The sequence below is a fragment of the Staurois parvus genome, unplaced genomic scaffold, assembly GCF_062004578.1.
Source record: "Staurois parvus isolate SC_StPar_1 unplaced genomic scaffold, SC_StPar_1.0 ptg000564l, whole genome shotgun sequence".
NCBI classification, from domain to species: Eukaryota; Metazoa; Chordata; class Amphibia; order Anura; family Ranidae; genus Staurois; species Staurois parvus.
Window position 1 is genome coordinate 8,265,340 of NW_028318360.1, and position 25,272 is coordinate 8,290,611.

Here is a 25,272-nt window from a genome sequence, read left to right on the forward strand (position 1 = left end):
ACAAAAAAAAAACCTGGAAGCTGATTGGTTTCTATACAGAGCTGCACCAGATTTTGCACTCTCCAGGTTTATTCAATAAACCCCAATATGTCAGTATTATCATATCGCTGTGCCCCTACACAGGCAATGTCGCCCTAATTCCATTCCCTTCATACTTTCATGTTGCTTATGCACTTACCTCCCATCTTTCCTGATGACAACCTGTATTGCATTTTGGGACACTTTTTCTTGCAGAGAATTCTACAGCTGGAAAAAGGTGGGAGGTCATATTATGGGCCCCCATGGGACAACGAACTGCGCTAACCCTTCAATTGTTGATCAGACTTTTCAAAGCAATATAATTTCTGTGCTTTACATGTCACCAGTAGAAAATGACAACCCTGCGGCAGGGCAGGTCTGGGGCGAAGATGCCGTAATTAAGCCTGATGAGGCATATGAAAAATATAAGAGACTTGCAAATATCCGCTCTAATGTCTCATTTAGATTGTAAGCTCCAAGGAGCAGGGCCCTCCTAACCCTCTTGTATTGAACTGTATTCTCTCCCGTTATATTGTAAAGCGCTGAGCACACTGTTGGCGCTATATAAATCCTATATAATAATAATAATCATTTATCTTCCAGCTTACAGGCTTTTATTCTGTAAAATGTATCCTTTTCTTCATTGCACTGATGTTATGAAGGCAGAAAAACTTGAGTCAGAAATGCCAGATCCCCAGCTGGCTGCAGGCTTGCTGGAAATAAGTCTCCCGCTGACTCAGCCTATTGCAATTCCAGATTTATTGTGCAAAGGTTAGCAGATATCAATGGCCTGGCACTGAATGCAACCCCCACTTCACCATCTGCTCACCCCTTGAAATTAATCAGGTGGCTCTTGGATTCAGAAGCTAAGGCTGCATCTGTTTTCTTTAAGATACAGATTATTACTTCGCCTTGTGTGTTGTCAAGCAAAGAGAGCTTTTTTTTTCTGGCTGGTGGCATACATATTCTCATTTCTCATCAGCCTGGATAGAGGGTGCAGGAGAAATTAGTTTAACATTTATTTAGTGCCACCATTGTTGTTGACCAATTTCTGAAGATCTCCATCTGCGGATTACAGATATAAGTATTGTCATTACCATTGCTGCTTAACCTAGCGAGACGTTTATGGCAGGGGTGGTGTTTTCATTCCTGTAGGAAAACCCAGTATCTATTGTGACATTGAACATCTTGAAATCTTGCAGCTGCTTTTTGTTTGTTGTTTACTAAACTATAACTAAAGCTGACCATAGATGGTTCATTATTTTTCATTCAACCAGCGGGTTGAATGAAAAAAAAAAAAAAAACTGAACCGGTTCCTCCATCCACACTTTCAAAGGGTGGATGGGGGAATCCTCCTCACTGCTCTGTTGTATTCTGACAGTGGAAGGACTCCTTCGCTGTCAGAATACAGTGATCAGTGCTGATCAAGTGGCTTTTATCCAACAGGGCAATTGAACAGAAGTTGATTGGTAGACAGACTTCTATTCAACTGCAGTGGCACATATGGATTGAAGTTTGGCTGGTCCTTGTTGAACTGGCCAAGTTTCGATCCATCTGTGGCCAGCTTAAAGTGCTTGTAAACTTATTTTATCAAAAATAACAAACAGGTCCATTCTTGCCTCCTCTGTGCAATGGAATTGCACAGAGCGGCCTGAACCTCCTCCTCTTAGGTAATTATTATTATTATACAGGATTTACATAGCGCCAACAGTTTGCTCAGTGCTTTACAATATAACGGGAGACAATACAGCAACAATACAGTTCAATACAAGAGGGATAGGAGGGCCCTGCTCCTTGGAGCTTACAATCTAGGAGGGAGGGGCTAGTGGTACAACAGGTAGTAACTGTGGGGGATGGATTGGTTGGAAGAGTAGAAGATTCCAGTATTAGCTGAGGGCAGGATAGGCTTCCCTGAAGAGATAGGTTTTCAGAGATTGCCTAAAAGTGAGCACCTCCTCTCTGTCCAGTGCCCCCATAGTTAGCTGCTTCCTGTGGGGACACTTGTGTGGGCTCGCTCCTGAGCCCTGCTTTCTGCGTTCACTGACACAGTGGGACACAGCCCCACTCCCCTGTCACTGGCTTTTATTATTGTTATACAGGATTTATATAGTGCCAACAGTTTACACAGCAAATTACAATATAAAGGGGGACAGTACATTTACAATACAGTTCAATACAGAAAGAATCCGAGGGTCCTGTTCATGGAGCTGACAATCAGCAGCGGGAGTCAATGGCTCCCAGTACCCCAGCAAAGCATGTGAGACCCAGAACTGAAGGGAGAGAAGGGCTGCACCCCTGGATCAAATGAAGGCTCAGGTAAGTAAAAAAGGAAGGGGGGAAGGGGAATACCGATGCCAAAACATGTTTTATCATAATGCATTCTTTGCAATAAGGTAAAAAGTTGTTAGGTTTTATAGCCACTTTAAGCAAATATAAGCCAAAACTTAATTCTCAGTTTAGGAAAGAGAAAGGAATGGTGAATCCCCTTTTTCACATCTGTGTCTCATGGGGAAGATTTCCATTCAATTCCTGTCCCAGTAGCACAACAGAAAGTAATAGGAATCTCTCCAAAGTTTTTGGAGAGAGAATTTCTCTATCTTGTTGCGTCTCTAGGACCGGAAGTGAAGGGTAAATTTTCCCCCGTAGTAAGTAGACAACAAAACCGTTACAATGCAGGGGTTCTAAATCCTTTTTACTGTATCCAAAAGTCAACAATATTTTTTTTCCATCTATACAGATACGTTAAAACCAGGCATAGATGGTTCAAATCTCAGCCAGTTCACCCGGGAGCGGCTAAGATTTGAACCATGTATGGGCAGGCTGAATGTACCCAAGTTGATCTGTTACCCAACTTGGGTACAATCAGCCTGTTGGATTTTACATGCAATTATTTCTAGTGGCTTTTATAGCTGCTAGCAGTAATCACTGTATTCTCCTGGTGGGGACGTCTCCACCCGCACACACACCCCTCCCCTGCAGGGAGAACACAATGGCTATGGGGAGGGATTCCCCTATGGACACTGACTATGTTGATTGGGGAATCGCGCAGTTTTTCTTTCCTGCAACCCATGGTTGCAGGAAAGAAAATTTTTCCTTCTATGGCAGGTTTAAGCCAGTTCCATTCAAGAGTGTTGGCTGAGGTAGACTCACCTGAAGGCTCCGTTGCTTCTGCAGTAGTTAGATTTGCCAGCATTAGTGTGTGTTTAATCACAATGGTGGAGTGTTCCCACAGTTATTTGTGTATATTACATGTAGAACGCAAGAGGTACGCGAGACCATCATTTGAGTTTGTGATAGTTACTTGGTTGACCAGACCTGGGAGTTCTGGAGAGAGATGTCTCCACTAGAGTAACCATTTGGGAAGGCAGACTTTAAGTTGGCTCTGTGGGATATTTTATTAGCATGGCCTGTAAAATCTGACTTGGTACCAATGATATTAGTAGGACAGAAAACATCAAAGCATTGTAAATAATGTGTTTTAGGAAAGGTCAGGAGTGCACCTAAGGGTAAGGTCTTCATCTGTATGAAAGGCCTAGTGCTATAGTAGGGTCCTCAAGCTCCTCGGCTCCTCAATGTTCTGTAATATTCTTGTACTCCATACTTTGGGCAGAGTCCTGTATATTGTATAATCACAAAGGATACATCACTGTATTATTGTGGTAGGAACATTCTGGGTGTCCCAGTTTATAAATCTTGGCACATTACACATACGGTGTAGATTGTACGCCATGTGCGTCATTGGTTTACATTGAATCCTGTCTGCTCTTTTGTGAGTCAAGTTTACGGTACAGAGGTCTGTGTTTGTACCACAGACTTGAATACATCACCTACCATCACCTTTTTATTATTTTTCACTTTGATTTATTATAGATTAACTGCTTTTAAAGGTAAACACTAAGGTTGTCTGTTTAAAAGTGGCAGGGTCTGTTCCTGTACAGTATGTGTTTGGATGGTGCGGCGGAACACTTTTAGGTAAAGGATATTTACATGGCAGCATGTGTGATAAGGATCTATTTTTGCCAGGAATAGAGGCCTCATTACTGTCATTGTCCATTGTGTCTGCCTGTATGAAAGTGTTTGAATAATATAAAGGAAGTAAAGCTGAAGAATTTCTCAAGACCTAAGCTCAAGTTAGTTGGCTTTAAAGTAGATCTAAACCCACTCTGTTGCACTATTAACACGATCAGGACATTTCAAAAGAGGTTTTTAAAGCTTTTAATTCTGCAGAATTACATTCAGCTGACATTAAGGTACTTTGTTTAGTTGCTTCCTGTTACATGGTGACAACTGTCTTCCAGTGTTGATTATGGTTTGGCACCCTATCACACAGCCTCCTGGCAGAGACCACAGTTAACCATGCTGACACACCATGCACAGGCATGGTCCACCATTGTTACTATCAGAAAGCCAGTCCAAGGCATTAATGCGCTCTGTGGCACCTGTCATGGACAAAATCGCTGCTTCCAATTTGACATCCATTTGGGTGTGTCCCCCCCACCCCCCCAAACTCACACTGCTGTCGAGGATACCCACCCGCACCCACATGGATGTCAAATTGAGAGCAGTGGCAGTGTCCATACAACCACTGCCTCTCAATAGACATGAATAGGACTGTCTGTATGCAGATACACTGAACACCTTTACATCCCATGCGGGCAAACACAGCTCTTCTCATGGATGTACGCTTCAAGTGATACGAAAGCTAAAAATGTTTTACCCTAATGCATTCCTTGAATTAAGGTAAAAAAAAAGTTTTATATATCTCTGTCCTCTCCCTTCCCTGTGTGGAGGGGAAGAGAGTGGAGAATAGATCCAGCACTATGCATGGCTTCATCTCTTTTCCCATCGCTTCCTCTTCACACAGGAACTCGAGCCATTGGCTCCTGCTGCTGTCAATCAAATGCAGTAAAAAGGAAGTGGGGCATGGCTAAGTCCCGCTGTGTGTGTGTATGGAGCGCGGCTCCATAGACACACAGCTCAGAAGAGAGCAGACTCTGTGTGCCCTCATAGGAAGCAGCTGGCTATGGGGACACACGAAGAAGAGGAGGAGCCAAGATCGCCTGTGGGAGACCCAAGATCAAGAGGATCAGGCCGCTCTGTGCAATACCATTACACATTAATTAAAAAAAACAAAAACTTTTTAGTTACAGTATGCCCATGTAGGGGAAAAAAATAATAATCACCGCAATGCCTTTTACAACACTTTTGCAGTACATGTGCACAATACACACCAGCAGGCACGTGTTATGAGTACACGATTCTTGTTTATCCACTTCAGTACCAGGCACTTTAATCTGCATCCTGCCCAGGCCAATTTTCAGCTTTCAGCCCTGTTGCACTTTGAATGACAATTGCGTTGTCATGCAACATTGCACCCATATAAATTTTTATAATTTTTGCACACAGATAGAGCTTTCTTTTGGTGGTATTTAACCAAATATTCACCAAACATTTTTCTTAGTTTCTGCTAAAATATTTTGCAAATAAGTAAATTTTCTTCTTCACTGATGTGAGCTGATGAGGCTGCACTGACATGAGATGATGGGAACAGATGAGGCTGCACTGATGGGCACTGAGGCTGCACTGATGGGCACTGAGGCTGCACTGATGGGCACTGAGGCGACACTGGTGGGCACTGATAGGCCACACTGATGGGCACTGATAATCTGCTCTGATGGGCATATAATCTACACTGATGGGGCTGCACTGATTATCAGTGCTCTGATTATCAGTGTAAACCATGTATGAGGCTGGCTGGTTATTGGCTCCCCTTTCCTCATATGCTGTCTGTGTGAGGAATAACCAGCAACCGACATGTGTCCAGCTGTGATTGGCCAGAGCTGATCACATGGTAAAGAGCCGTTGTGATTGCCCCTTTACCGCAATCTGTGATCAGCTGTGTCCAAAGGGCACAGCAGTCACAGAGCGTGCCCAGTGTGCACCCCAGGGGGCGTGCTGGAGGCGCGCATGTGGGAGGATGTCCATGGACATCCTCCTAGAACTGGAAAGCTGCACTGTAGCCGTCTTTCAGCTAAAGCGTGTTTCAATGTGAGCAGCACAGTGTCTAAATGATTAGCACTTCCACCTGGCAGCTTTAGGTTGGCCATCGATGCCTCAGATTTTAGCTGATTCCTGCTGAATATGCTGAAAGTCGAACCGTGGGTTGCTTTGCAAGTATCACCCAACTCGACAAAAGTCAATGTAATCCGGATGGAAGGCTATTGGCTTCCCAGTGACTGCTTCCCATCAGTTGCAGTCACTTTTTTGGCTATTCATGCAGCCACAGGTGCCACAGCTACCTGAATTAATAGCCGGCATTGTAGATTTGTATCGATTGCCTTTCTCTTGTTCAGTTGGCAAGCTGAACGAGCGTAAACCAAACCATATATTGCTAGCCTAAATTTAGCCTTATATCTGGAGAATTTTGTTAGAAAATTTATGTTTTCAGAATGTTTGTTCAATTATCTAAGGGTAAACAGAGACAATTTGACAATCGGTTGCAACCAGAACAATCAAGAGAAATGGAAGGACAATGATGGAAATTTTTTGTCAAATCAAATAGGAACAAATGAATTTTTAATAGCTGTATTACACATTGACATGGTACACAAATGAATCATCCATCCAAATTTGATGAGTCCATTGAATGGCAGACAAATGGTTTTATACTTTCTTGTCTGAGCGTTTAAACAAAATTCTACAGGTGTAAGGGCAGTTTGCTGTAAAATAGGCGGCAATACACAACCGCAATAGGTTCAATGAAGTTGAGAAATTAAATATTACCAACAGAAGAGACAATGCTACAGAAAAAACCCCCCAAAAAAACACTTTTGCTACTAAAGGAAAGAATTTATGGTCCTCTCCTCCTCTAATGAAACTGTTAAATCAGATTATCAGAGTAAAAGGGTAAATGTACTAATCTGATTATGTAAATACTGTGCAGTGTCACTGTTATCCTGGGGGGCTTCCTTCCACTGATAACCCTGCTGGAAGCTGTCCAGTAATCCTGCAGGGCTGTCTGGCTAGTGCAGCGCCTTATGGCACAGGAGATGGTGACAGTGTTTCTTTTCCATCATCCTTCCTCCAAAAAACGTGCGCCTTCTGCCCTCGTCCTCAGAAAACTATAAAGACTTGTATTTGAAACATTTCTGTTCCACTAAAAAGGAATTAAAATCTATTTAATGTGTTTTTGGAAGTCGTGAAAGAGTGCAGCATACTGTAAATGATTTTATCAATGTGTATTAATAGGTCAGGCTACCCAAAAAGTGATATTTTAACCACTTTAAGACCAGGACTTTTTTGACACTTTTTGTTTACATAAAAAAAAATCTGTATTTTTTGCTAAAAAATTATCTAGAGTCCCCAAACATTTTGTTTTAAAGCAGAGGCCCTAGAGAATAAAATGGTAGGTGTTTTTTTATGTCACACGGTATTTGCGCAGTGGGTTTTTCTAATGCAATTTTTTGGAGGAAAAGATGCACTTCTTTTGAATTTTAGTGCACAAAAACAAAATCTAATTCCCAATTGTTTGGTAAAATGTAAAAGATGATGTTACGCTGAATAGATATATACCAAACATGTCATGTTTTAAAATTGCGCACGCTCAGTGGCTCTAGCCTCTGATCTACAAGAGTTTTCCAATATTCCTGTTTGATAAAGATTGATCTAACAAATGACGTTTATCGTACAGGGACACCCACGCATACATCAAAGATCGGCACGTCCCTGCTGGACTGGATGAATTTCAGTCCATCTATGACCAGCTTTTCTTATAGGTGGGCCCTGGTGGATTGAGTTGGTCCTTGGATTTTCTTGGATACCCAGACAACAAATCTCTGCCGTATACAGTATTTAGTTTGGGTGGACTGACCCATTTAGGACATTGTGTTATTGTATAATGTGTAGTTTTATTTTTTTACACAGAAACAGCCATATCTGCTCGTTACTTGTGCTGACAGTTCTCTATATTAAAGGGTTTTAGCATTAAACTGATTTCAGCTTCAGAGTTGTGTATTATATGTTCCTCTATTGCAAGGGAAAAGAAAACTGATAACTTTATAAGGTGATTTAGCAAGTAATGTTGACTTTGTTATCCACAGCTAAAGTCTTAAAAATGACCTGTTGGGGGTGGGTACATGGGTGCTGGAATTGAAAAATATACAAATGTAGGTGATACTTTAAAAAGCCAGGTCCATAAAGCAGAGTGAGAGAGAGGATTTGGAGAAAGCAGGCTGTAGGTAATAAAGCCCACCCAACCCTCGTTTGAAGACCTCTGTAAAATCTGGCTGCAGTGGATTTGAAAATTGAGGAGTAACAGAATGGACCTTCTGCCTATAGCACAACTGCACTTTTTGCTGGACTGGACAAATAGGCTTTACTTCTTGCCTAGAATATACTCTAAGCTTCCTGAAAGTGATCAGAAATTTTCAGTTGGGCCTAAATTGTTTTTTTTAATTTGACCTGGAAAGGGCTTGAAAAAAAGAACGTGCAGAGTTTGAATGGAAAATTGTTCAGTTGTGTGTCATATGGACCATGCCTGCATAATGTGTGTGAAAACGACCACTCCATTGGAAGCCTATGTGACGGGGTGAAAATGCAGGAGCACAACTTGAAGATAGACAAAGCATTCCCACCCTATAACAGAAAGTCTTTGCAATGACCTTCATGACAGGATCACCAGCTATTATTATAATGAAAGCTTTACGTTTAAAAAGATTGCACTATAATTACTACTGAAATGACATCAAAGTGGAACCCTAGAACAAAAGTCAACTATAGCTGCTGACTTTTAATAAAAGGAGTCTAACATGTACAGGGATCCAGCGCTGTCCTCACCTGGGCCGGTTCTTCGCCGGTCTTTGGGTCCTCAGCACTGTAAGGTTCACTGTGCGAAGCCAGCTGTGATTCACACCCGATTTTGTGAATGGTCCTGCAGCCTTCTGGGACCTGTGACGTGTCCCAGAAGGCTGTGGACGGAGTTCAAATATCTGCTCAGATTGCCTAGGTGATCTGAGCAGAAGTGTGAGAGCGTACCTATCGAAACTAGATATCCAATCCCCACAAAAATGTTTTAATGTACAAAATGTGGTAGAGGAGGAGAACATAAAGCTGAACTTCCCCTTCAGGGTGAAGTTCTGCTTTAAAAGAGAAGTAGGTGATAAATTAGGTGTACAATACTAAGACCCTTTACTCTAGACTGGTGCTTTCGCCCCCTCCCCCCTTTTTCCCCTACCCCCTCCCCACCATACCCTTCCATCCCTGTTCCTTACCCCCTTTATATAATATACACACCCATATACGGTTCACACCAAACCGAGCATACCTCTCATTTACAATGTCCCCAGCCAAATGGTGGGGAATTTATTTCGTACAAAATGTATTGCTGTACTTGAATATGAACCGTAATTTTGTACCTTGTTTTGTACTAAAATCTTTCAATAAAAATATTGAAACATAAAAGAAAAGTAGGGCTTTTTTCCCCTCCTCTTTATACTTGCCTAGGTTGATGCTGCATCTGTCCCCTACCAGCTGTAAGGTTGAGACCTTGGTGATCACATAGTTGCTGATCTCTGAGTTCTCCTTTCCACTCTGAGCAGAGAGCGGTGACTGTCAGTCACCAGTCTCTGCTCAGCCTCTTGCCCAGCACTCACTGGGTTGCTGGGCTGTGCAGGGGGAGGGAGCGGCTTGCTCAAGCTCTCAGGGCTTCACTGAGAGGCTGAGCCAGGTGCCGCTCCAGACTCTGAGGTGGACCCCGACTTTGAAGTCGGAATCTTTCCCCAGCCTGGACCGGCTGAGTGACACATGTACCCTGATAAATGCGTAGCACCATGTTTGACTTCTGTCCACAGTTGTCCCGCAATCAACATTAGAAACTGGTAGCCATTTACTAGTGACTCCATAAAGTGCATGATGATTGCTGGACAACCGAAGCGTGGACAGAATCCAAACATGGTGCTCATTCATTTATCAGGGTTTGTGTACTTTATGGCTGTTTATTGAATGTTCTAGGGCAAGGGTGGGCAACTGTGGCCCTCCACCTGTTGTAGAACTACAGGTCCCATGAGGCATTGCAAAACTGACAGTTACAAGCATGACTCCCAAAGGCAGAGGCATGATGGGACTTGTAGTTCACCAACAGCTGGAGGGCCACAGTTGCCCACCAGAAGTTCTAGGGTGAACTTCAATTTGAGATGAGATTTTTAGGTGTTCCACCCTCCCAGTGTAATTACATATTCCGCTTGGCGTTACAATTTGATTTGTTTCAGGGAAAAATAAAGCATCGGTAGACAAAGTCTCAATATAAAGAATTCTTCACCCTCTGACACAATCAAGCCTGTTCGTATAACATGTGCTTTGCCATATAAACATGACAAAATAGCACCTATGTCAACCCTGCTTCTTGTCATGCTCATATACAATCCGTGTTTTGTGTGCAGGGAAGAAATGAGCAGCAAAAGAGCCTTTCAGCAGGGGAAGGTGTCTGCATGTTCATCATGCTAAATATATGCCCTAATTGACTGAAATTACCATTGACTACTCTTCCCCAGGGAGCAGCCCTATAGCTGGCTGCCATCTGCTCCTAGAAAGCTGAAGCCCCCCAGGCCATGGCACAGACTGTTTACTTCCCCTCCCAGGGATCATACTGTCTGCCTCAGGCATGTGGCGGCACCTCGGTTCTGGCTAGAATGAGCTCCCATGTTGTTTCAGAGGGAGTATCGCTTTATCAGCTGCAGCACAATCACTTCAATCAGTACACCGGCCTTGAAGCCAAACCCAAGAGAGTGAGCCCTACAGAAGCACCAGACAATGGCCAAACTTGTTAGAGTTACCGCAAATTCCTCCGCAAGAGTGCGATTAAGCCAATGAAAGGCAGATTGTTTGTTGTGGAGTTTGCAGACACTTTTTTGAGGTCAGGTTACATCCGAGCAGGATATACAGTTCTTCTTCTCTTTCATGGGTAAGTTATTGTTGAGAAAGGGGCTTTCATAAATTTACGGCTGTGGTGGGCTATATGTAACTGCTGTTTTTCACGCTTTATTTGCTTCTGTACAGTTTCCTGCTATATCTATTATTTGTGGTCTTCTGGGATCTAATATATTGATGGTTGCTGAAGGGAGCCTTGCAAGCAGCATGGAGTACGATACCCTTTTCAGCTTAAAAGAGATGATTTCTTAATGGGAAATTTCTGCAGGTTTCATAGACTTTATTCCAAAGGAAGGGGACACCTTAACCACTTGACTCCCAAGCCTATTCTTTCACTTCTAACATACATGTAAAAATCTAGATAATTACTTAGAACCTTAAAACTTGATATTTTCTGAAATCAAAGGCCTTGGAGAATAAAAAATGATGGTTGTTGCAATTTTTTATGTCACACAATATTTGTGCAGTGGGTTTTCAAACGCAATTTTTTTTGGAAAAAAATACACTTAATGAAAGTTAGTGCACACAGACACTATATAATACCCATTGTTACATAAAATATAAAAAGTTTATGTTACATCGAATAAATAGATACCTAACGCCACTCTTTATTATTATTATTATTATTATTATTATTATACAGTATTTATAAAGCGCCAATAGTTCGCTCAGCGCTGTACATTACAAAGGGGGACAGAACATGTGACAGAACAATTCCAATACAATGCAAAACATGAGGGGATCGAGGGCCCTGCTCTTTCGAGCTTACAATCTAGGAGGGAGGGGATAGTGGCACAGGAGGAGATAGCTGTGGGGGATGGAGTGGTGGGAAGAGTGGAGGAGGTCGGTCAAGTTAGCAGGGGGTGGGGTAGGCTTCCCTAAAGAGATGGGTTTTCAGGGTGCGCCTAAAGGAGAGAAGAGTAGGTGATAATCTGATGGGTTGGGGCAGGGAGTTCCAGAGGATGGGTGACACCCTGGAGAAGTCCTGGAGGCGGGCATGGGAGGAGGAGACCAGGGAACTAGAGAGAAGGAGGTCTTGTGAGGAGCGGAGTGTGCGTGCTGGGTGGTACTTGGATATTAGGTCAGTGATGTCGTTCGGGGCAGTGTGGTGGACGGCTTTGTACGTCAGTGTTTAAAATTGTACATGCCCATGGAATGATAACAAATTATGGTACCTAAAAATCTCCATGGGCAATGCTTTAAAAGCCCTTACAGGTTACTAGTTTAGAGTTACACAGGAGGTTTGGTGCTAGAATTATGGCTCTCGCTCTGGCGTTTGCTGCGATGCGCCACGTATGGTGCGATCACTGTTTACATATAAGTGCGGGTCCATCGTGTGCATTCGCATTTGAATGTGAGCACGGGGGATAGGGACACTTTTGTTTCGTAAAATTTTATTATTTATTATATATTTAATTTAAATTTGTTTGTTTACACTGTGTATTTAAACTTTTTATTTTTATCATTTTTTTCCCTTGTGATAGCTGGGGCACTAACAGGTCCTCTTTACGATGTATTTAATCCCAAGTCTCTCCTCTGCCCTCAAAGTCATCTGATGAAACCAAGAGATGCTTTCACAAGTCGGTAAAGGCTTGTAAAGAACAAACCTAAACTGGAAGTGACAAAATCCTTGTTGCTTTCAGTTTCAAAAAGCATAGGGATGAATGGAAATGGGATAAAGAGAACAGGAGAGCCGAGGGAAATGGAGGAAGGTGCCTAGGAAGGGGGGAACAGCTTAAAATACAGTGCAGGTATGGCAGAGCGCAGAAGGGGGTGAACAGTCTAGGAGAGATTGGTGGTGAAAGGGGAGTGTGAAGCCCTGAAAGTGAGCAGAAAGGAGTGAGGAGTCACTTTGTGCAGGTGAGTGATTGGCCTACAGGCAAGGTGGTGCTTGTGGTGGGGCAGAATGGAAGAAAGCTTACACAGCTATATTGCTAAGAGGAAGGGTAAAGGTACAGTGGTTAGGAGGGTGTGGTGGGATCAAGGCTGGGTGATGGCCTACAGGCGGAGGTGGAGAGACTGCATTACTTCATCACTTCTGCAAGGAGTAAGATGGGAGAGGATGGGAGTCTGTTGTTAAGGGGGTCCTGCAGGTGTGGGAGGTGAGAACAGGGGGGATGTGTGCAGTCATGATGGGGGGGGGTATGTAATAATTGGTTGAGAGTGTGGGGGTGGTCTATACAGGTGCATTGAGCAGAGCTGGGGAGGAAGTATGGATAGGAGCTGTGGAGAAAAACAGCAGGGTGCAAGGGCACTGGTGAACATGGAGGAAAACCTGTAGAGGTACATTGGTAAGAGAAGGGTATAGGTGCAGTGTTAGAAACAAGGTGCTGGTGTGGTAAGATGTAGGGGCTTGCTGGTGTGGCGGGTGCTTTGAGAATGGGGGCTGTAGACACGTGGTGGGTGATGAGACCAGGGGGTTCAGGTTCTGTAAGGTGGTGAATTGGAGGTGGTGGTTGATGCTGAGAGAATGGGGTGGCAGGCTCAGTAGGTGCTGCAGGGATGATGATGCTTACATACACACACGCATCCTTCGTGGCAAGTGTGTGGCATTACCTCCATGATTCCTCGATCCATTCCCTCATGTCCTCTGCAGAGAGTGAACCTGAAAGTGCTTAGCTCAATGTTCAGAGCTGTCAAATCTTGGCTGCAAAACAAAGTAAACAGTGTATTGAACATATCCTTTGCTGGGGCAGAAGGCAGGTGAGCCATTAGGGGTTTAATAGACCAATGATGCCTCCATAAATTATGCCTGTCACGTGTCACATAAGAAAATTCGTAACTTTAATACCATCACAAGGGAGCTAATTAAAAAACGTGGTTAAAAATGTTATATAATGTAGCGCTACCCCTGTGAGGGCCGCTGTGTTGTAGGTATCCATAAGCCTCCCTCCGCACAGCCAGGCAACAGGTATTTCTCACACCAACTTGCATCGAGTGACAATGACCAGTCCATGGGCTTGGTTTTGTTTTATTAGGGGAAATTAATTTGGATGGGGAATAGGGATTATGGGATGCCCAGTTTGGCTTGAAACAATGGAGGGGGGAACCTCTTTCCTATGTGCAAAGAAGATCCTGGGCTGTTTTTTTTCCCTGAAAACTGTCAGTGATTGCAGATCAGTAGCAGCTGCCCTTTACGGATGAGGAACTAGCAGCCCCTCAAAAATCACTTTACGTCTCGTAGCTACATGCAGAGATGTCTTCTTTCCCCTTATAGAGCTTCTCCCAGCTCTACAGCCTGAAAGCACTACCAGCCCTCCTGACTTCTCAGAAGATCTCCTGAGACAAAGATTAAGGTTTGAGCCCAGTGTTGTCCTTAGAAAGCTTGCTATGTTTGGCAGTCTTTCCCCTTGTAGATCCCAGAGGGTGCTGCTGTACTCACACTGTCCTTTTTGCTCCCTGCTGCTCCAGGTCTCAATCCTATTCATGCCTCTTAGCTGAATGTATCCTCCCGAGCCAGCCTGTAGGCCAGACCTAGGGGACCCTCCCAGGCACCGATAGTTTCCTTATTACTCCATCTTCCACCCAAATCCCCTGTCAGCCTGACTCTCAAATTTATGGGCCAGTCCACCATTCCACTAGGGCCTCCAAACCTGGGATTGTTTGGACACCCATGAACATGCAGATCAGGTCTCCACCCCTTCCTGCTTACCGACTTCTGGAAGATTCTATGGTCCTCCAGAGTCAGCTACAGAGCCACAGCCGGTTGAGTCATTCAGCTGACCTGCAATAACCCATCCTTAATCCCAGACTTTCACAACTAACCATGACTCATACACAATGATTTTACCTGCAATACACTACACTATTCTAGCAGCACAATAGAGGGTGCTACGACAATTTTGGCCGTTTCCCACTTTTTCTGCCATCAGTGATTACATTTAGAAAGATGTGATGGGGTTTGCATTCAAAAACAAACTAAAACAGCAATAAAAAAAATATTCCAAAGATAGCACAGTTTGTAAACTCTCCAGACTGGCCGTCCTTTTACATAGCGCTAAACAGGAACATATACAAAAAAAATGGTTGAGACAGTCCCTAGAAATTAGGGACTTTGGGCATCTTCTGTCCTCTGCTTTGTACTTGGTTGTAAAATTCCTTACACATGACTTGTGCTGTCTGCAGTAATAACATACTGTCACGAGCATAGAGAACCATTTATCATCCCGGCAAAATGATCCTTCCCTCGCTCTGCTATGTATTAAGTGATTTCATGGCCTTGCATCATCTCACCATTTGTCCTTGAAGAAATTATATTCTTTGGTAGCCGAGTAAGTCTGCTCTGTAATTACCAGTTAAGAGTTTTGTAGCATATTTATAGCATGTGGTATGTTTGTGTCTCCTAACTGAGAAATATGTTCAATAGTTTAAAGGACTGCTCCACTAAGCGTTGTAGACTAAACTAAGGGAAATGCTATTATAGGTCCCAAAAGGTAAGGGGGATCTCTCTATTAGAGACGCAATAGTAAACGCACTTTTATTGGTACAATGCTGAAAAATATCTGGGGAAAAAAAGGTCCCCCATATGCCCTTCCCTGTAATCTAAGTGGCCCTTCCGGTTGGCCATGAAAGGCAAAATAAAAGGGCTGCTTAAAGTGATATTGAAGGTATATTTTTTTCCTAAAATAAAAAGAAGTCATTCTTAACTGCTCTGTGCAATGACATTGCGCAGAATGGTCCGTAACCTCCTCCTTACCATCCTCTGGGTGCCTCCTTTTCAATCCAGATGCATCCATAGATGCATACAGCACCGGTAGGACATTTCCCCGCTCCCTCCTCACAGTTTTACTGACAGCAGTAGGTGCCTACAGTATGTCCCCTGTTAGACCTGATGTGAGAGGAGCATTGCTGCAGCCAGGACAGCACTGGAGGGGTGACAGGAGGTAGGTAAGCGTTTAGGGATATGGGGGGCGGGTGGTAGAGAAGGTAGTAGGGAGTTTTTGTACCTTAAGGTGGTTGTAATAGCAGCCCCCCATCTGCCTGTAATACTTACCTGAGCCCCATCTCGATCCACTGATGTGCATGACAGCCTCCCTCTTTATTGGCTGAGACAGCAGTGGGAGCCATTGGCTCCCGCTGCTGTCAATCACAGCCAGTGAGCTAATGAGAGAGAGGGGGCGGAGCTGAGCCGTGGCTCTGTGTGTGAATGAACATTGAGCAGCTGCTGGGGAACAAGCCTGCTTGGGTGCCCCCATAATAAGGTGCTTGCTCTTGGGGGCACTTGGCAGGAGGGAGGTAAACAAAAATTAGACTTTAGAACCACTTTAAAGTGGACCTTCACTCTCTTGCAGCACTTTCCTCTTCTCCATCCTGCCCCCCCCTCTACAGTGTGGATATCGGGTTACATTTTTATTTTTTTTTACTTTCTGTTTGCTTGTTTGAAAGGCTCCCCCAGTCCCATCCAGTATAGATAAGGGGGGCGGGTCTAACAGTGGCAGCACCCGAAACTGTCACAGGCAACATGACGTCGCTTGACCTGAGCAGCGCCTGCAGAGAGGAGGATCCCAGCAGCTCAACGTTGGATCCGTTGGCTAGGTGAGTATCCTTACTGTGCAGAAGACAGTAAAAGGTAAGAAGGGGGAAAGAAAATGGTGGTGGTGGTTGGGGGGGGGAGGGGGGGTGATGGCTGAGGTTTCCTCATTGACTTCCCCACCTACCTTATACAGGACTATGGCTTCTTCACCCTCGTATGACAGAGCTGGGCCAATCACCAGGTGCCAGCCCTGTCAAATGGGAAATGGGGAATGAGTCAGATGCTCATTTGTATCTGAAGGTGCCGGGTAGTCTACTTCCCTTTGTGTGTCTGACAGGAGCATAACCATAGACTGAACCTAACTGTTAAATCTGAACTCCACCCTTACCTTAAGTCTTGTACAGTTGTACTGCTCCTCTCCTATACTGACATTGCCTGCTGTGATTTAAAGTGTTACTAAACCCACAACAGTAAAATCAGTCTGTATATGCAGTGAAGCATGCTTGTTATACTCACTGTGGTACCTAAGGGGTTAATCCTCCGCATTGTGTAAAAAAAGGCTGTTTGATCCTGTCTTCTTTGATCCTCCCCTTCTTATATGGTCTCCAATTCATCTGCTGATAGAACAGAGCCTTGGGGGCAAGCTGCACATGCTCAGTTTGGTGTGTATTTCTAGACAGTTCTTTGTTTGATTGTTTTTTCTCTTGGGAGAGAGCATGTGATCTGCACAGAGCCAATCAGCGCTGTCCAGACAAAGAGTCAGGGGTTATGCAGCCACATAGGACAATCAAGGAAGAATGAAAACTCCTCCTACAAGCTTTAATGTGTGCTCTGCTGGACACTGATAGAAGTCACAAGACTGCTCTAACTGCTGATGAGAAAAGGCAATCAGCAGTTTATAGTTGCTAAAATAATTGCATTTCCATGTTCTGTGTTTTGTGAGAGACCAGTTTTAACAAATGCAGAGTCCTGGGTTTAGTAACACTTTAACTGCACACTTTTAGCTTCTCACAGGGTGCACCTGAAGCTGCAACAATTTGGACAGAGCCCACCTCATTTCCTGGCTGGAGGATGTCCATCATCATTTAGCGCTTTCTTCCCAAGTCTTACTGCCTCTTGCCCACCTTTTTTTCATTCATTAGATTTCAGTTCAGTTCATGGAGGCTCATCATCATATGTGGGTGTTATTCATGCAAATGCAGTCTGCCAAGGAACAATCACTCTTCCAGATTGACATCCACCCATCAAGACATTTCCATATTTGCATAACTCCCCTCCAGAGCCAGAGCACTGCTTGCATTGGGGCTGAAGGCTTTTGAGAGGTATACTGAAGCGGCATGCTGTGATGTTTTCAGGAAGGTATGTTTAGCATCCATGCCAGCCAGCCATGCCATGCCAAAGTAAAAAAAAAAAAAATTCATCAGATGCTCTGTTTAAATGTCTTGTCTGGAGTTTGGCTTGAGCCTATTAGGCTGGAGCTCTACTTTAAGCGATTGTAGCAGAAATCTTAGCTTTCTCTGCTCCTGCCTGACATTTATTCCTCTGAAGAGGGTGACATGTCTAAAGGAAGATGTAAAATCTCCCTCTAGCACCCGGGGTGGATTCTATCAGGGCTGACACTCTGCATTACATCTAGTAGGTCAGCTTCAATGATGTGTTACTGCACAGCGGAGAGTTTTGGCTAAGGAAGATAAAGAGGAAATCGGTCAAACCACATAATTAATCTCCAGTAGAAGAAAGTGGACAGCAGTGAAACATTCAGATCTAGATTAACATGACATCAAAGCTGCCCGAGAAGTGATCCAAGTTATTCCTGACTTGCTGTGTTAAGCAGAATGAAAGATTATACATGGACATTGCGAGGAAGTGAAGACTTCGTGCCTAAGAGGATAACAGACCTCCGCCTGAAAGGGGCCTGTTCAGAAAGGATCAGAATCAATTGTATGCACATTCTTTTGGTAATACATCGATTCAGAGCGGCTGTCTCCAAACTATACTGTATGAGGGCCACATTGTATATGCAATAATTGCTGGTCGAAAAAAAAAAATCTGTTTTATAAATTCCTACTGTACATCAGGGTCCCCATCAGAGTCCCCCCACCCCTTACATTAGGGTCCTCATCCGATTCACCCCTTTCATTAGGATCCCCATTAGAGCCCCCCCTTTACTTTACAACCCTTACATCAGAGTTCCCCCATACCACTGTAAGACTTATCACATACTGACTGTAGCAACAGGACGGGAGCTGGGAGACAGAGCAGGTCTGGATGGAGGAAGAATGCTGGGACAAGCACATCATTGGTTGCTAGGACGCTGGCGGGAACTTGCATTAGAGGCTGCAGGGGGAAAGGGGGGGCAAACACGGAGAGCACAGGTGTCCCCTGCTGACCAGAATCCTCAATCTGTGCACATTAAAGATACACCATTGACTCTAGCTGTGGACCATTTGAAATCTTGTAGTGGGCTGGATCTGTTTGGAGACCCTGATTTAGAGTTGCTTGTTTAAATTGTCACTTTCCTTCCCAATGTGGCAAAAAAACCCCAAAACACTACAAATTAACTATTTTGCTTATAATCATCTCACAGATACATTGTCAGCAAGGAACAACATGTATTTAGCCTGTCCCCAGAGACCCAGGTATTTCCCAATAGGTTCTACCATCTTGCCCTTTGTACAGCATAAGAGCTTCTGTAAACAGGCTTTTGTTGGGGTTAGATTTCCTCCCCCTCCCCATATTTGTAAATGTAAAAGTCGCTTAGGAGGTGAGAAGCTCCTGTGATGGAACTCAAATGTCTCAAACTGATCTTTGATCTTGAAATTAAGCCCATTTGTCATTCAAAGGTTTAATAAAGCACAATAAGAAATACCTTCTGTACACAGGCTTTTGTTGACATTGGATTATATATAACTCAATGTGCATATAAAAGCCACTTAGAAGGTGGGAATCTTCTGTGATGAAACTCAAGTGGCTCAAGTGGCCGAAAGGCTTCACTGCCAGTTTCCCTAGCATAAGATGCCGGTACCTGCACCTGAAGAATTGGCTCGGGTGAGGACATCTCTGGATCCCTAGACAGGTACGTGTCCTTATATTAAAAGTCAGCAGCCACAGTATTTGTAGGCACTGACTTTTTTTGTGGGGCGACTGGAGCTCCTCTTTAAGACTTCTTTCACACGGGGGCGAGCCGATCAGGACAGCCTGACAGTTTTTCAGGCAGACCTGATTTGACAGTTAATGTATTCCTATTGACTGGCGGATGTAAAAGGCCTTGTGTCCATTTACAGCTGTCTACCTGCAATCCGATCTGCTTACACCCAACCAACCATAGAACAGAGCGGACTGTGTCCATGTCCGCTCTGCATAAGCGGAGTACATCAGTTTTTACATCCACTACCAATGCAAAACAGATGCAAAAACGGACTGTTTGTCCTTTTACATACGTTTTTCTGTCTGTTCGTTTTGTTATATTGAAAGAAAAATATGGCTTTGATCCATTAAAAAAAACTTGATGTTGACGGATGCTGATGTAAATGGGTGATCATCCATTTTCATCTGTTTTTCCTTAGAGATGTATTGATATCCATTTTTTCATCTGTCAACGGATGGATGAAAAAACGGACAAACAAGAGTGCCCATGTGGAAGGGGCCTAAAATAAAGATAATGTGATATTCAATACATATTGATATAGATAAGCCATGTGGTACTTTGCAGAGGTGTTAAGGGGAACCAAGATTTGTTTATCACTCCTGGTTGTGGTTGAGAAAAGAGTTAGCAGGTTTTTTTTCATTTGCATTTATCTTGTAGCCCTGATGAAGAGGAAGTGCATTTTGCCCGAAACATGTTGGCTTTTTGAACCAGTTGGACTCCTTTATGAATTTGGTCTGGTGCTCCTTCTGTTGGTTTATGGTCTGAGTGATGCACATTTGTATTAGCAACAGAAAGTGGTGTACAGATAGTTTTTATAGAATGTCATTTGGTTTTAGGGGTTAATTTTCCAAAGAGGCATGTTCTCAGTATGACATCAAGAGTAGACATCCTTCTCTTACACCTTGTGTATTTATGTAATGCACAGTCACTAATGTATTAATCCTTTGGACAATCCTCTTTATGTATAACATATGGGCGCTGTAATTTGCAGGGATGGTTTTCTGACACCTGGATTGTATTATTACAACTGCACTGGATGGAAAATTGGAAGCAGTTTCCTAACGAACGTTTGCAGCAGGCCTGACTTGTAATCAGTGGATGTCTACATCGGCTGGCCATGTCCAGCAGATGAGACAGAAGAGCAAGTGTTCAGGATTTGGCGGGAGAGAGGCCAAGGTCTGACATTTAGCACGCCACTGATCTCAGACAAGAATAATTACAGATTTTGCAGAATTCTCCTTGAGGACCTATCACATATGCAGCAAAGGCCTACGTGCAATTAAAAGCAGGCTGTAACCAGGGTTGGGCAAATTCCATGTGGATGGTGTACTTGGCACTTTGCAAGAGTTTTTCTGTTGTCTGTAAAAGTATCTTGGTTTCTTTCAGCTTTATACTGCATCTTGAAGCTTGTTTAGATTTCAGTGTTTGAAGTACACCATGTAAAAGAAAATCATGATAGGTCAGCACTAAATAACAGTATCATAGCATATGATATCCTATCACCATCTCTTGTGTTTGATGTTTTTACGAGCGTTTGCTGTGCCTGGACCCTAAATTTATCTACTGTCTTCTAGATAGGGCTCAAGGGACACATGCATACATTAAGTCCATCCTAGCCTATAACTGTGTTTCTTTGACATTGAGTTATAGCTGTATAGTTCTTTATGTGCAGGTCCTCTTCGTCGGCCATTGATGGAACAATTTTCTTTCCTGCAACCACGTGTTGCACTCCCTCTCCCCTGTTACAGTAGCTCTCAGCTCAGTGATGTGATTGAGAAGATAGTGGATCACACCTGTTTGGAGGTTTTAGAGCTTGTTCTTCTGATGATGGGGGCGAGCAGTAACAGCTGGGAGTGTCTTGGAAACATCCTAGCAACAAATCAGAACGGGGTGATGCCATCTCTGGAAGTTTTCTGCCATGCTTCGGGAGGTTTGTAAATGGCCTACACCTATAGCAAGGGCATTATTCAACCATAGTCAAAGCTGCACAGTTTGTTTTTATCTGCATAGACAGCTGAAAGTGAACTAACCCTTTTAAACCTGAACTGCAAAAGCATAATGACAATATGAATCTGATTGGTTGCTCTAGGGCAGCACACATTTCGATAGGTGGGTATTTTTGTCAGTTCACTTTCCAAGTCCTTTCCAGGAAACTATAGTTGACAGAGTGACTATGTTTTTGAAATTGCATTGCGGTTATGTTGTGGTCAGTTTAGATTCAGTTCATTTTGAGTGAAGTTTTCCTTTTAAATGTATGAAATTGCAGCCTGATTTTAACAAATGTCCTTATTTTTATTTGTTTGCAGATATGGAAGAGTTGATAGTAGAGCTGCGATTGTTTCTACAACTACTGGACCATGAATATCTCACCACCACTGTGAAGGAGAAGAAGACTGTGATAAGTAACATTCTGCAAAGGATACAGTTATCCAAAGGTTAGTTGGACAGGCCAAGAGGAGCTTGCGCCATTGTAAACCCAGCAGGCCTCCAGTCCGCTGATGAGGTGAAACCGCCATTACTGTTATGACAACTATGTACAGTTCATATAAATGTCATCACCAGGATATATCGGCAGATAGTTTCATGCCATAGCTTGAGCACAGCAGTGTAACATTTCATAGTATTTTTAAAGAAAATGTCTACTGAACTGTTAAAGCTTTTTTGGCTGTACTCCACCTATGGATCACAGGAGTACAGTTAATTCTGCATCCCTGTGACCACTTTTCACAGCCGTTTTCAACATCACAGAGCTGGTCCAGGCTCTAAAAAGATCCCGATTATATGGTCAGGATCTACCCAGATGCCTGGACCGATGTGACCGTTTTTCACAGCCATTCAACATCACTGAGCTGGTCCAGGCTCTAAAAAGATCCCAACCATATGGTCAGGATCCACCCAGATGCCTGGACCGATGTGACCGTTTTTCACAGCCATTCAACATCACTGAGCTGGCCCAGGCTCTAAAAAGTTCCCAACCATATGGTCAGGATCCACCCAGATGCCTGGACCAGCAAGACTGAATCAGCTGGTTCTGCCCCCTCCACAGCCCGATGCTTCAGTGAGCACTGGATTGGCTAAGCAGAAAGCCGGTGACTGACCGTTACCAGCCTTCTGTAGCCTGAGGTCCGAGAGATGAGTGATCAGTGGTGTTTGATCTCTCAGTTCACGGTCTTAGAGCCAGCAGGGAACAGATGCAGCATGGACCGATGCTTCATCCACCTAGGTGAGTATATCTTTTTTTTTTTAAAATTTAAACCGTAACTTCTCTTTTAGAAAGAAAAAGTGCGGCTTCATTTTTGTGACTTTCTTTAAGTTAGACTGAGGTTGGGTTCATTTCTTAATTTTCATAAATTACTGACAGCTTTGAGTAGTAAACATGTTACAAGCTTGGGCAATTTCATTCAATTGTTTGAGCAATTGGTGACAAAATGCAGAGCAGAAGTTCCTACAGTGAAAAGCGTATTTCCACGGAACAGTAGATTCCATGATATTGGCATCTAACTTTATGTGCGAATCCTAACTGCACTGCTCATCCTCTTCTGTCTTCTGATTCTCACTATTGGTCTCTAAATGTAGTAGGTGAATATGTTGAACAATATTGTCATCATCACAGCTTAAGGGATGGGAAGGGCTTGACTTGTGCCCAGCTTGTAAGTTGACATTTAGACATGACTTTTCGTTGTAAATAACCCCATTTGCCATTTGACTTCCCTGGGTTCCTCTAGTCGTGCTTTAAAGCAAACCTGTGATTTCCCCAGGTTAAAGCGGAACTACACTGCATCTGAGGACCACAAACCAAAAATGTTTAATTCATTTTTAATATTCAAAACAAACTCACCCATCCATTCATATCTCAATGCTTTATTTTGTTGAGAAATCACTTTGAAAAACACCCCCTAGCATTGCTGGCCCTGGCCATCTTGGGCAAGGGCAGATGATTTCCATAGCATTTACTTCCTGGTTTCAATCTGCCCTTAGTTTAGACATGCAAGCAGGAGGGTATGCTTAGCTGAGAAAACCCCTCACTTAGCTGAGAAAACCTCTCCTTCCCTCCTGAAGACTCCTGAGACGTATGACATCATTTGCCTAGGCATGGAAACTAGGAAGTAACTGAAGAAATGTAAAAGGTTTAAAACAAATACATATTATATACTTAAGGATTAAAAATAGTCAATGTTGATTGAGAGAGTGAAGTTCCACTTTAACTATAATGATGGGCCCACTGGCTACATATATTTACCTTTTCTTCCCTTCCCTATTGCTTCATTGAGCTTTAGGGTGAGGAAAGCTGCCTTAACATTTGGATATGGGAGACTGTGTGACTTGTCGTACCCCTGCCCCTCCATTAGCTTGAGACGGTTCTGCCTTCCTACTACATAGCTCTGCATTCTGAAACAATAGAATCAATACAATAAAAGAAACTAAGCTAATCGGAATTCAGATTGATTAAATTGGTTTCCTGCACTTAGCTGTCCAGGTTGGTTCTTTGCACACATTTATTAAATAAACTTCTAGCTCCAGGAGCATGATAGTGGATCTTCTCAGTGTAGTTCTGCCCCAGTGTGGCCTTCTTTTGGATGGGGAAGGGTGTTATTCCATATAGCATTCCCACCCACTTGCTATTATTGTATTGCTTTAGTAGCCCCCAGGATTGTTTTGCTTTTTATGTGTTAAATTATTCTTATTTTCAGCAGAATTGGAGCTGAAGAATCATGTTCACAAAGCTGAGACATTCAGCAGCGTGCCGGCCCCGCCGCAAATGCCTCTTCCTGAAATCCCCCAGCAATGGCTGGTGAGTATTCCGCTGATTCATGGTCAGGCCAAGCATTTCAGGGCATATTAACGTGCTTTATGTAAATAATCGTTCAACTCCTGCAAGCCATGCAATGCCCATGGGATAGATCGAGTGGAGACAATAACACGGAGTATGGAGTCTTGTCCATACAGCTTAGTACAATATCTCTCCTCTCAACTTTTTCTTGGAAAGCGAAAGTAACGTGAAACTGTTCCAATGTTCACTGAATAGTGAGCCAGTCAAGGCTGAGCCAGGCTCAGCAAGAGGGTGGGAGACGCACAATGTGCAGCACAATATTTTATTAACTGATTTCATCTTTGGCACACAAGCTTGGCAGCTTGTTCTCTTATTCTTTTATCGTAATTTATTTTGTGTGTGCTTGCCCTAATGAGTGGGATAATGGCTAAAAGAAAAGTTACTTTATAGACTGCGTTGGTAGTGGCTGAAGTGGTACCCCTTCACACACACATGTAAAACAAAGTTTATCTATTTGGGAAAAAGTCATGGGTACCCAAAACTGTTAACTGTAACCTATTATAAGCAATAAGAAGAAACTCTGTGTTTCTGTTTTGCAACATTTATGGGTGTGTATATATATATATATATATATATATTATATTTACACTCCCTTAGGAGCCAGGCACAAGTTAGTTTCACAGCCAAGTGCAAACACACTTTCATTCATTGTTGTCTCTAATGATCAGTCTAGTGGTTGTTTTTGTACTTTTAATATTGGAGAACTTGAGTAGGGATGGGGCAATTTAGTAGGATATTCCAGTAATAGAACTAATTATAGTTGAGGACAGAACTTCCTTATATTGCAGCCTTAAGCAAAGTCCCAAAGTCAGAGAGGGGTTAAACAGACAGTGCTCTTTCACACACGTTGACTGTAAAACACCAGAGGGGTAGCAAAGC

The 25,272-nt window shown here is 43.3% G+C and overlaps 1 protein-coding gene across 2 annotated transcripts in view; it reads left to right on the forward strand.

The window, feature by feature from the left end:
• AFAP1 (actin filament associated protein 1) overlaps positions 1–25,272 on the forward strand; it is a 228,393-nt gene that overhangs the window by 72,590 nt on the left and 130,531 nt on the right. For both annotated transcript variants that reach the window (XM_089691578.1, XM_089691579.1), the window contains exons 2-3: positions 21,869–21,997; positions 24,257–24,354. In XM_089691578.1, coding sequence (XP_089547704.1) covers positions 21,869–21,997; positions 24,257–24,354 — 227 coding nt within the window. The remainder of the gene's footprint in view (positions 1–21,868; positions 21,998–24,256; positions 24,355–25,272) is intronic.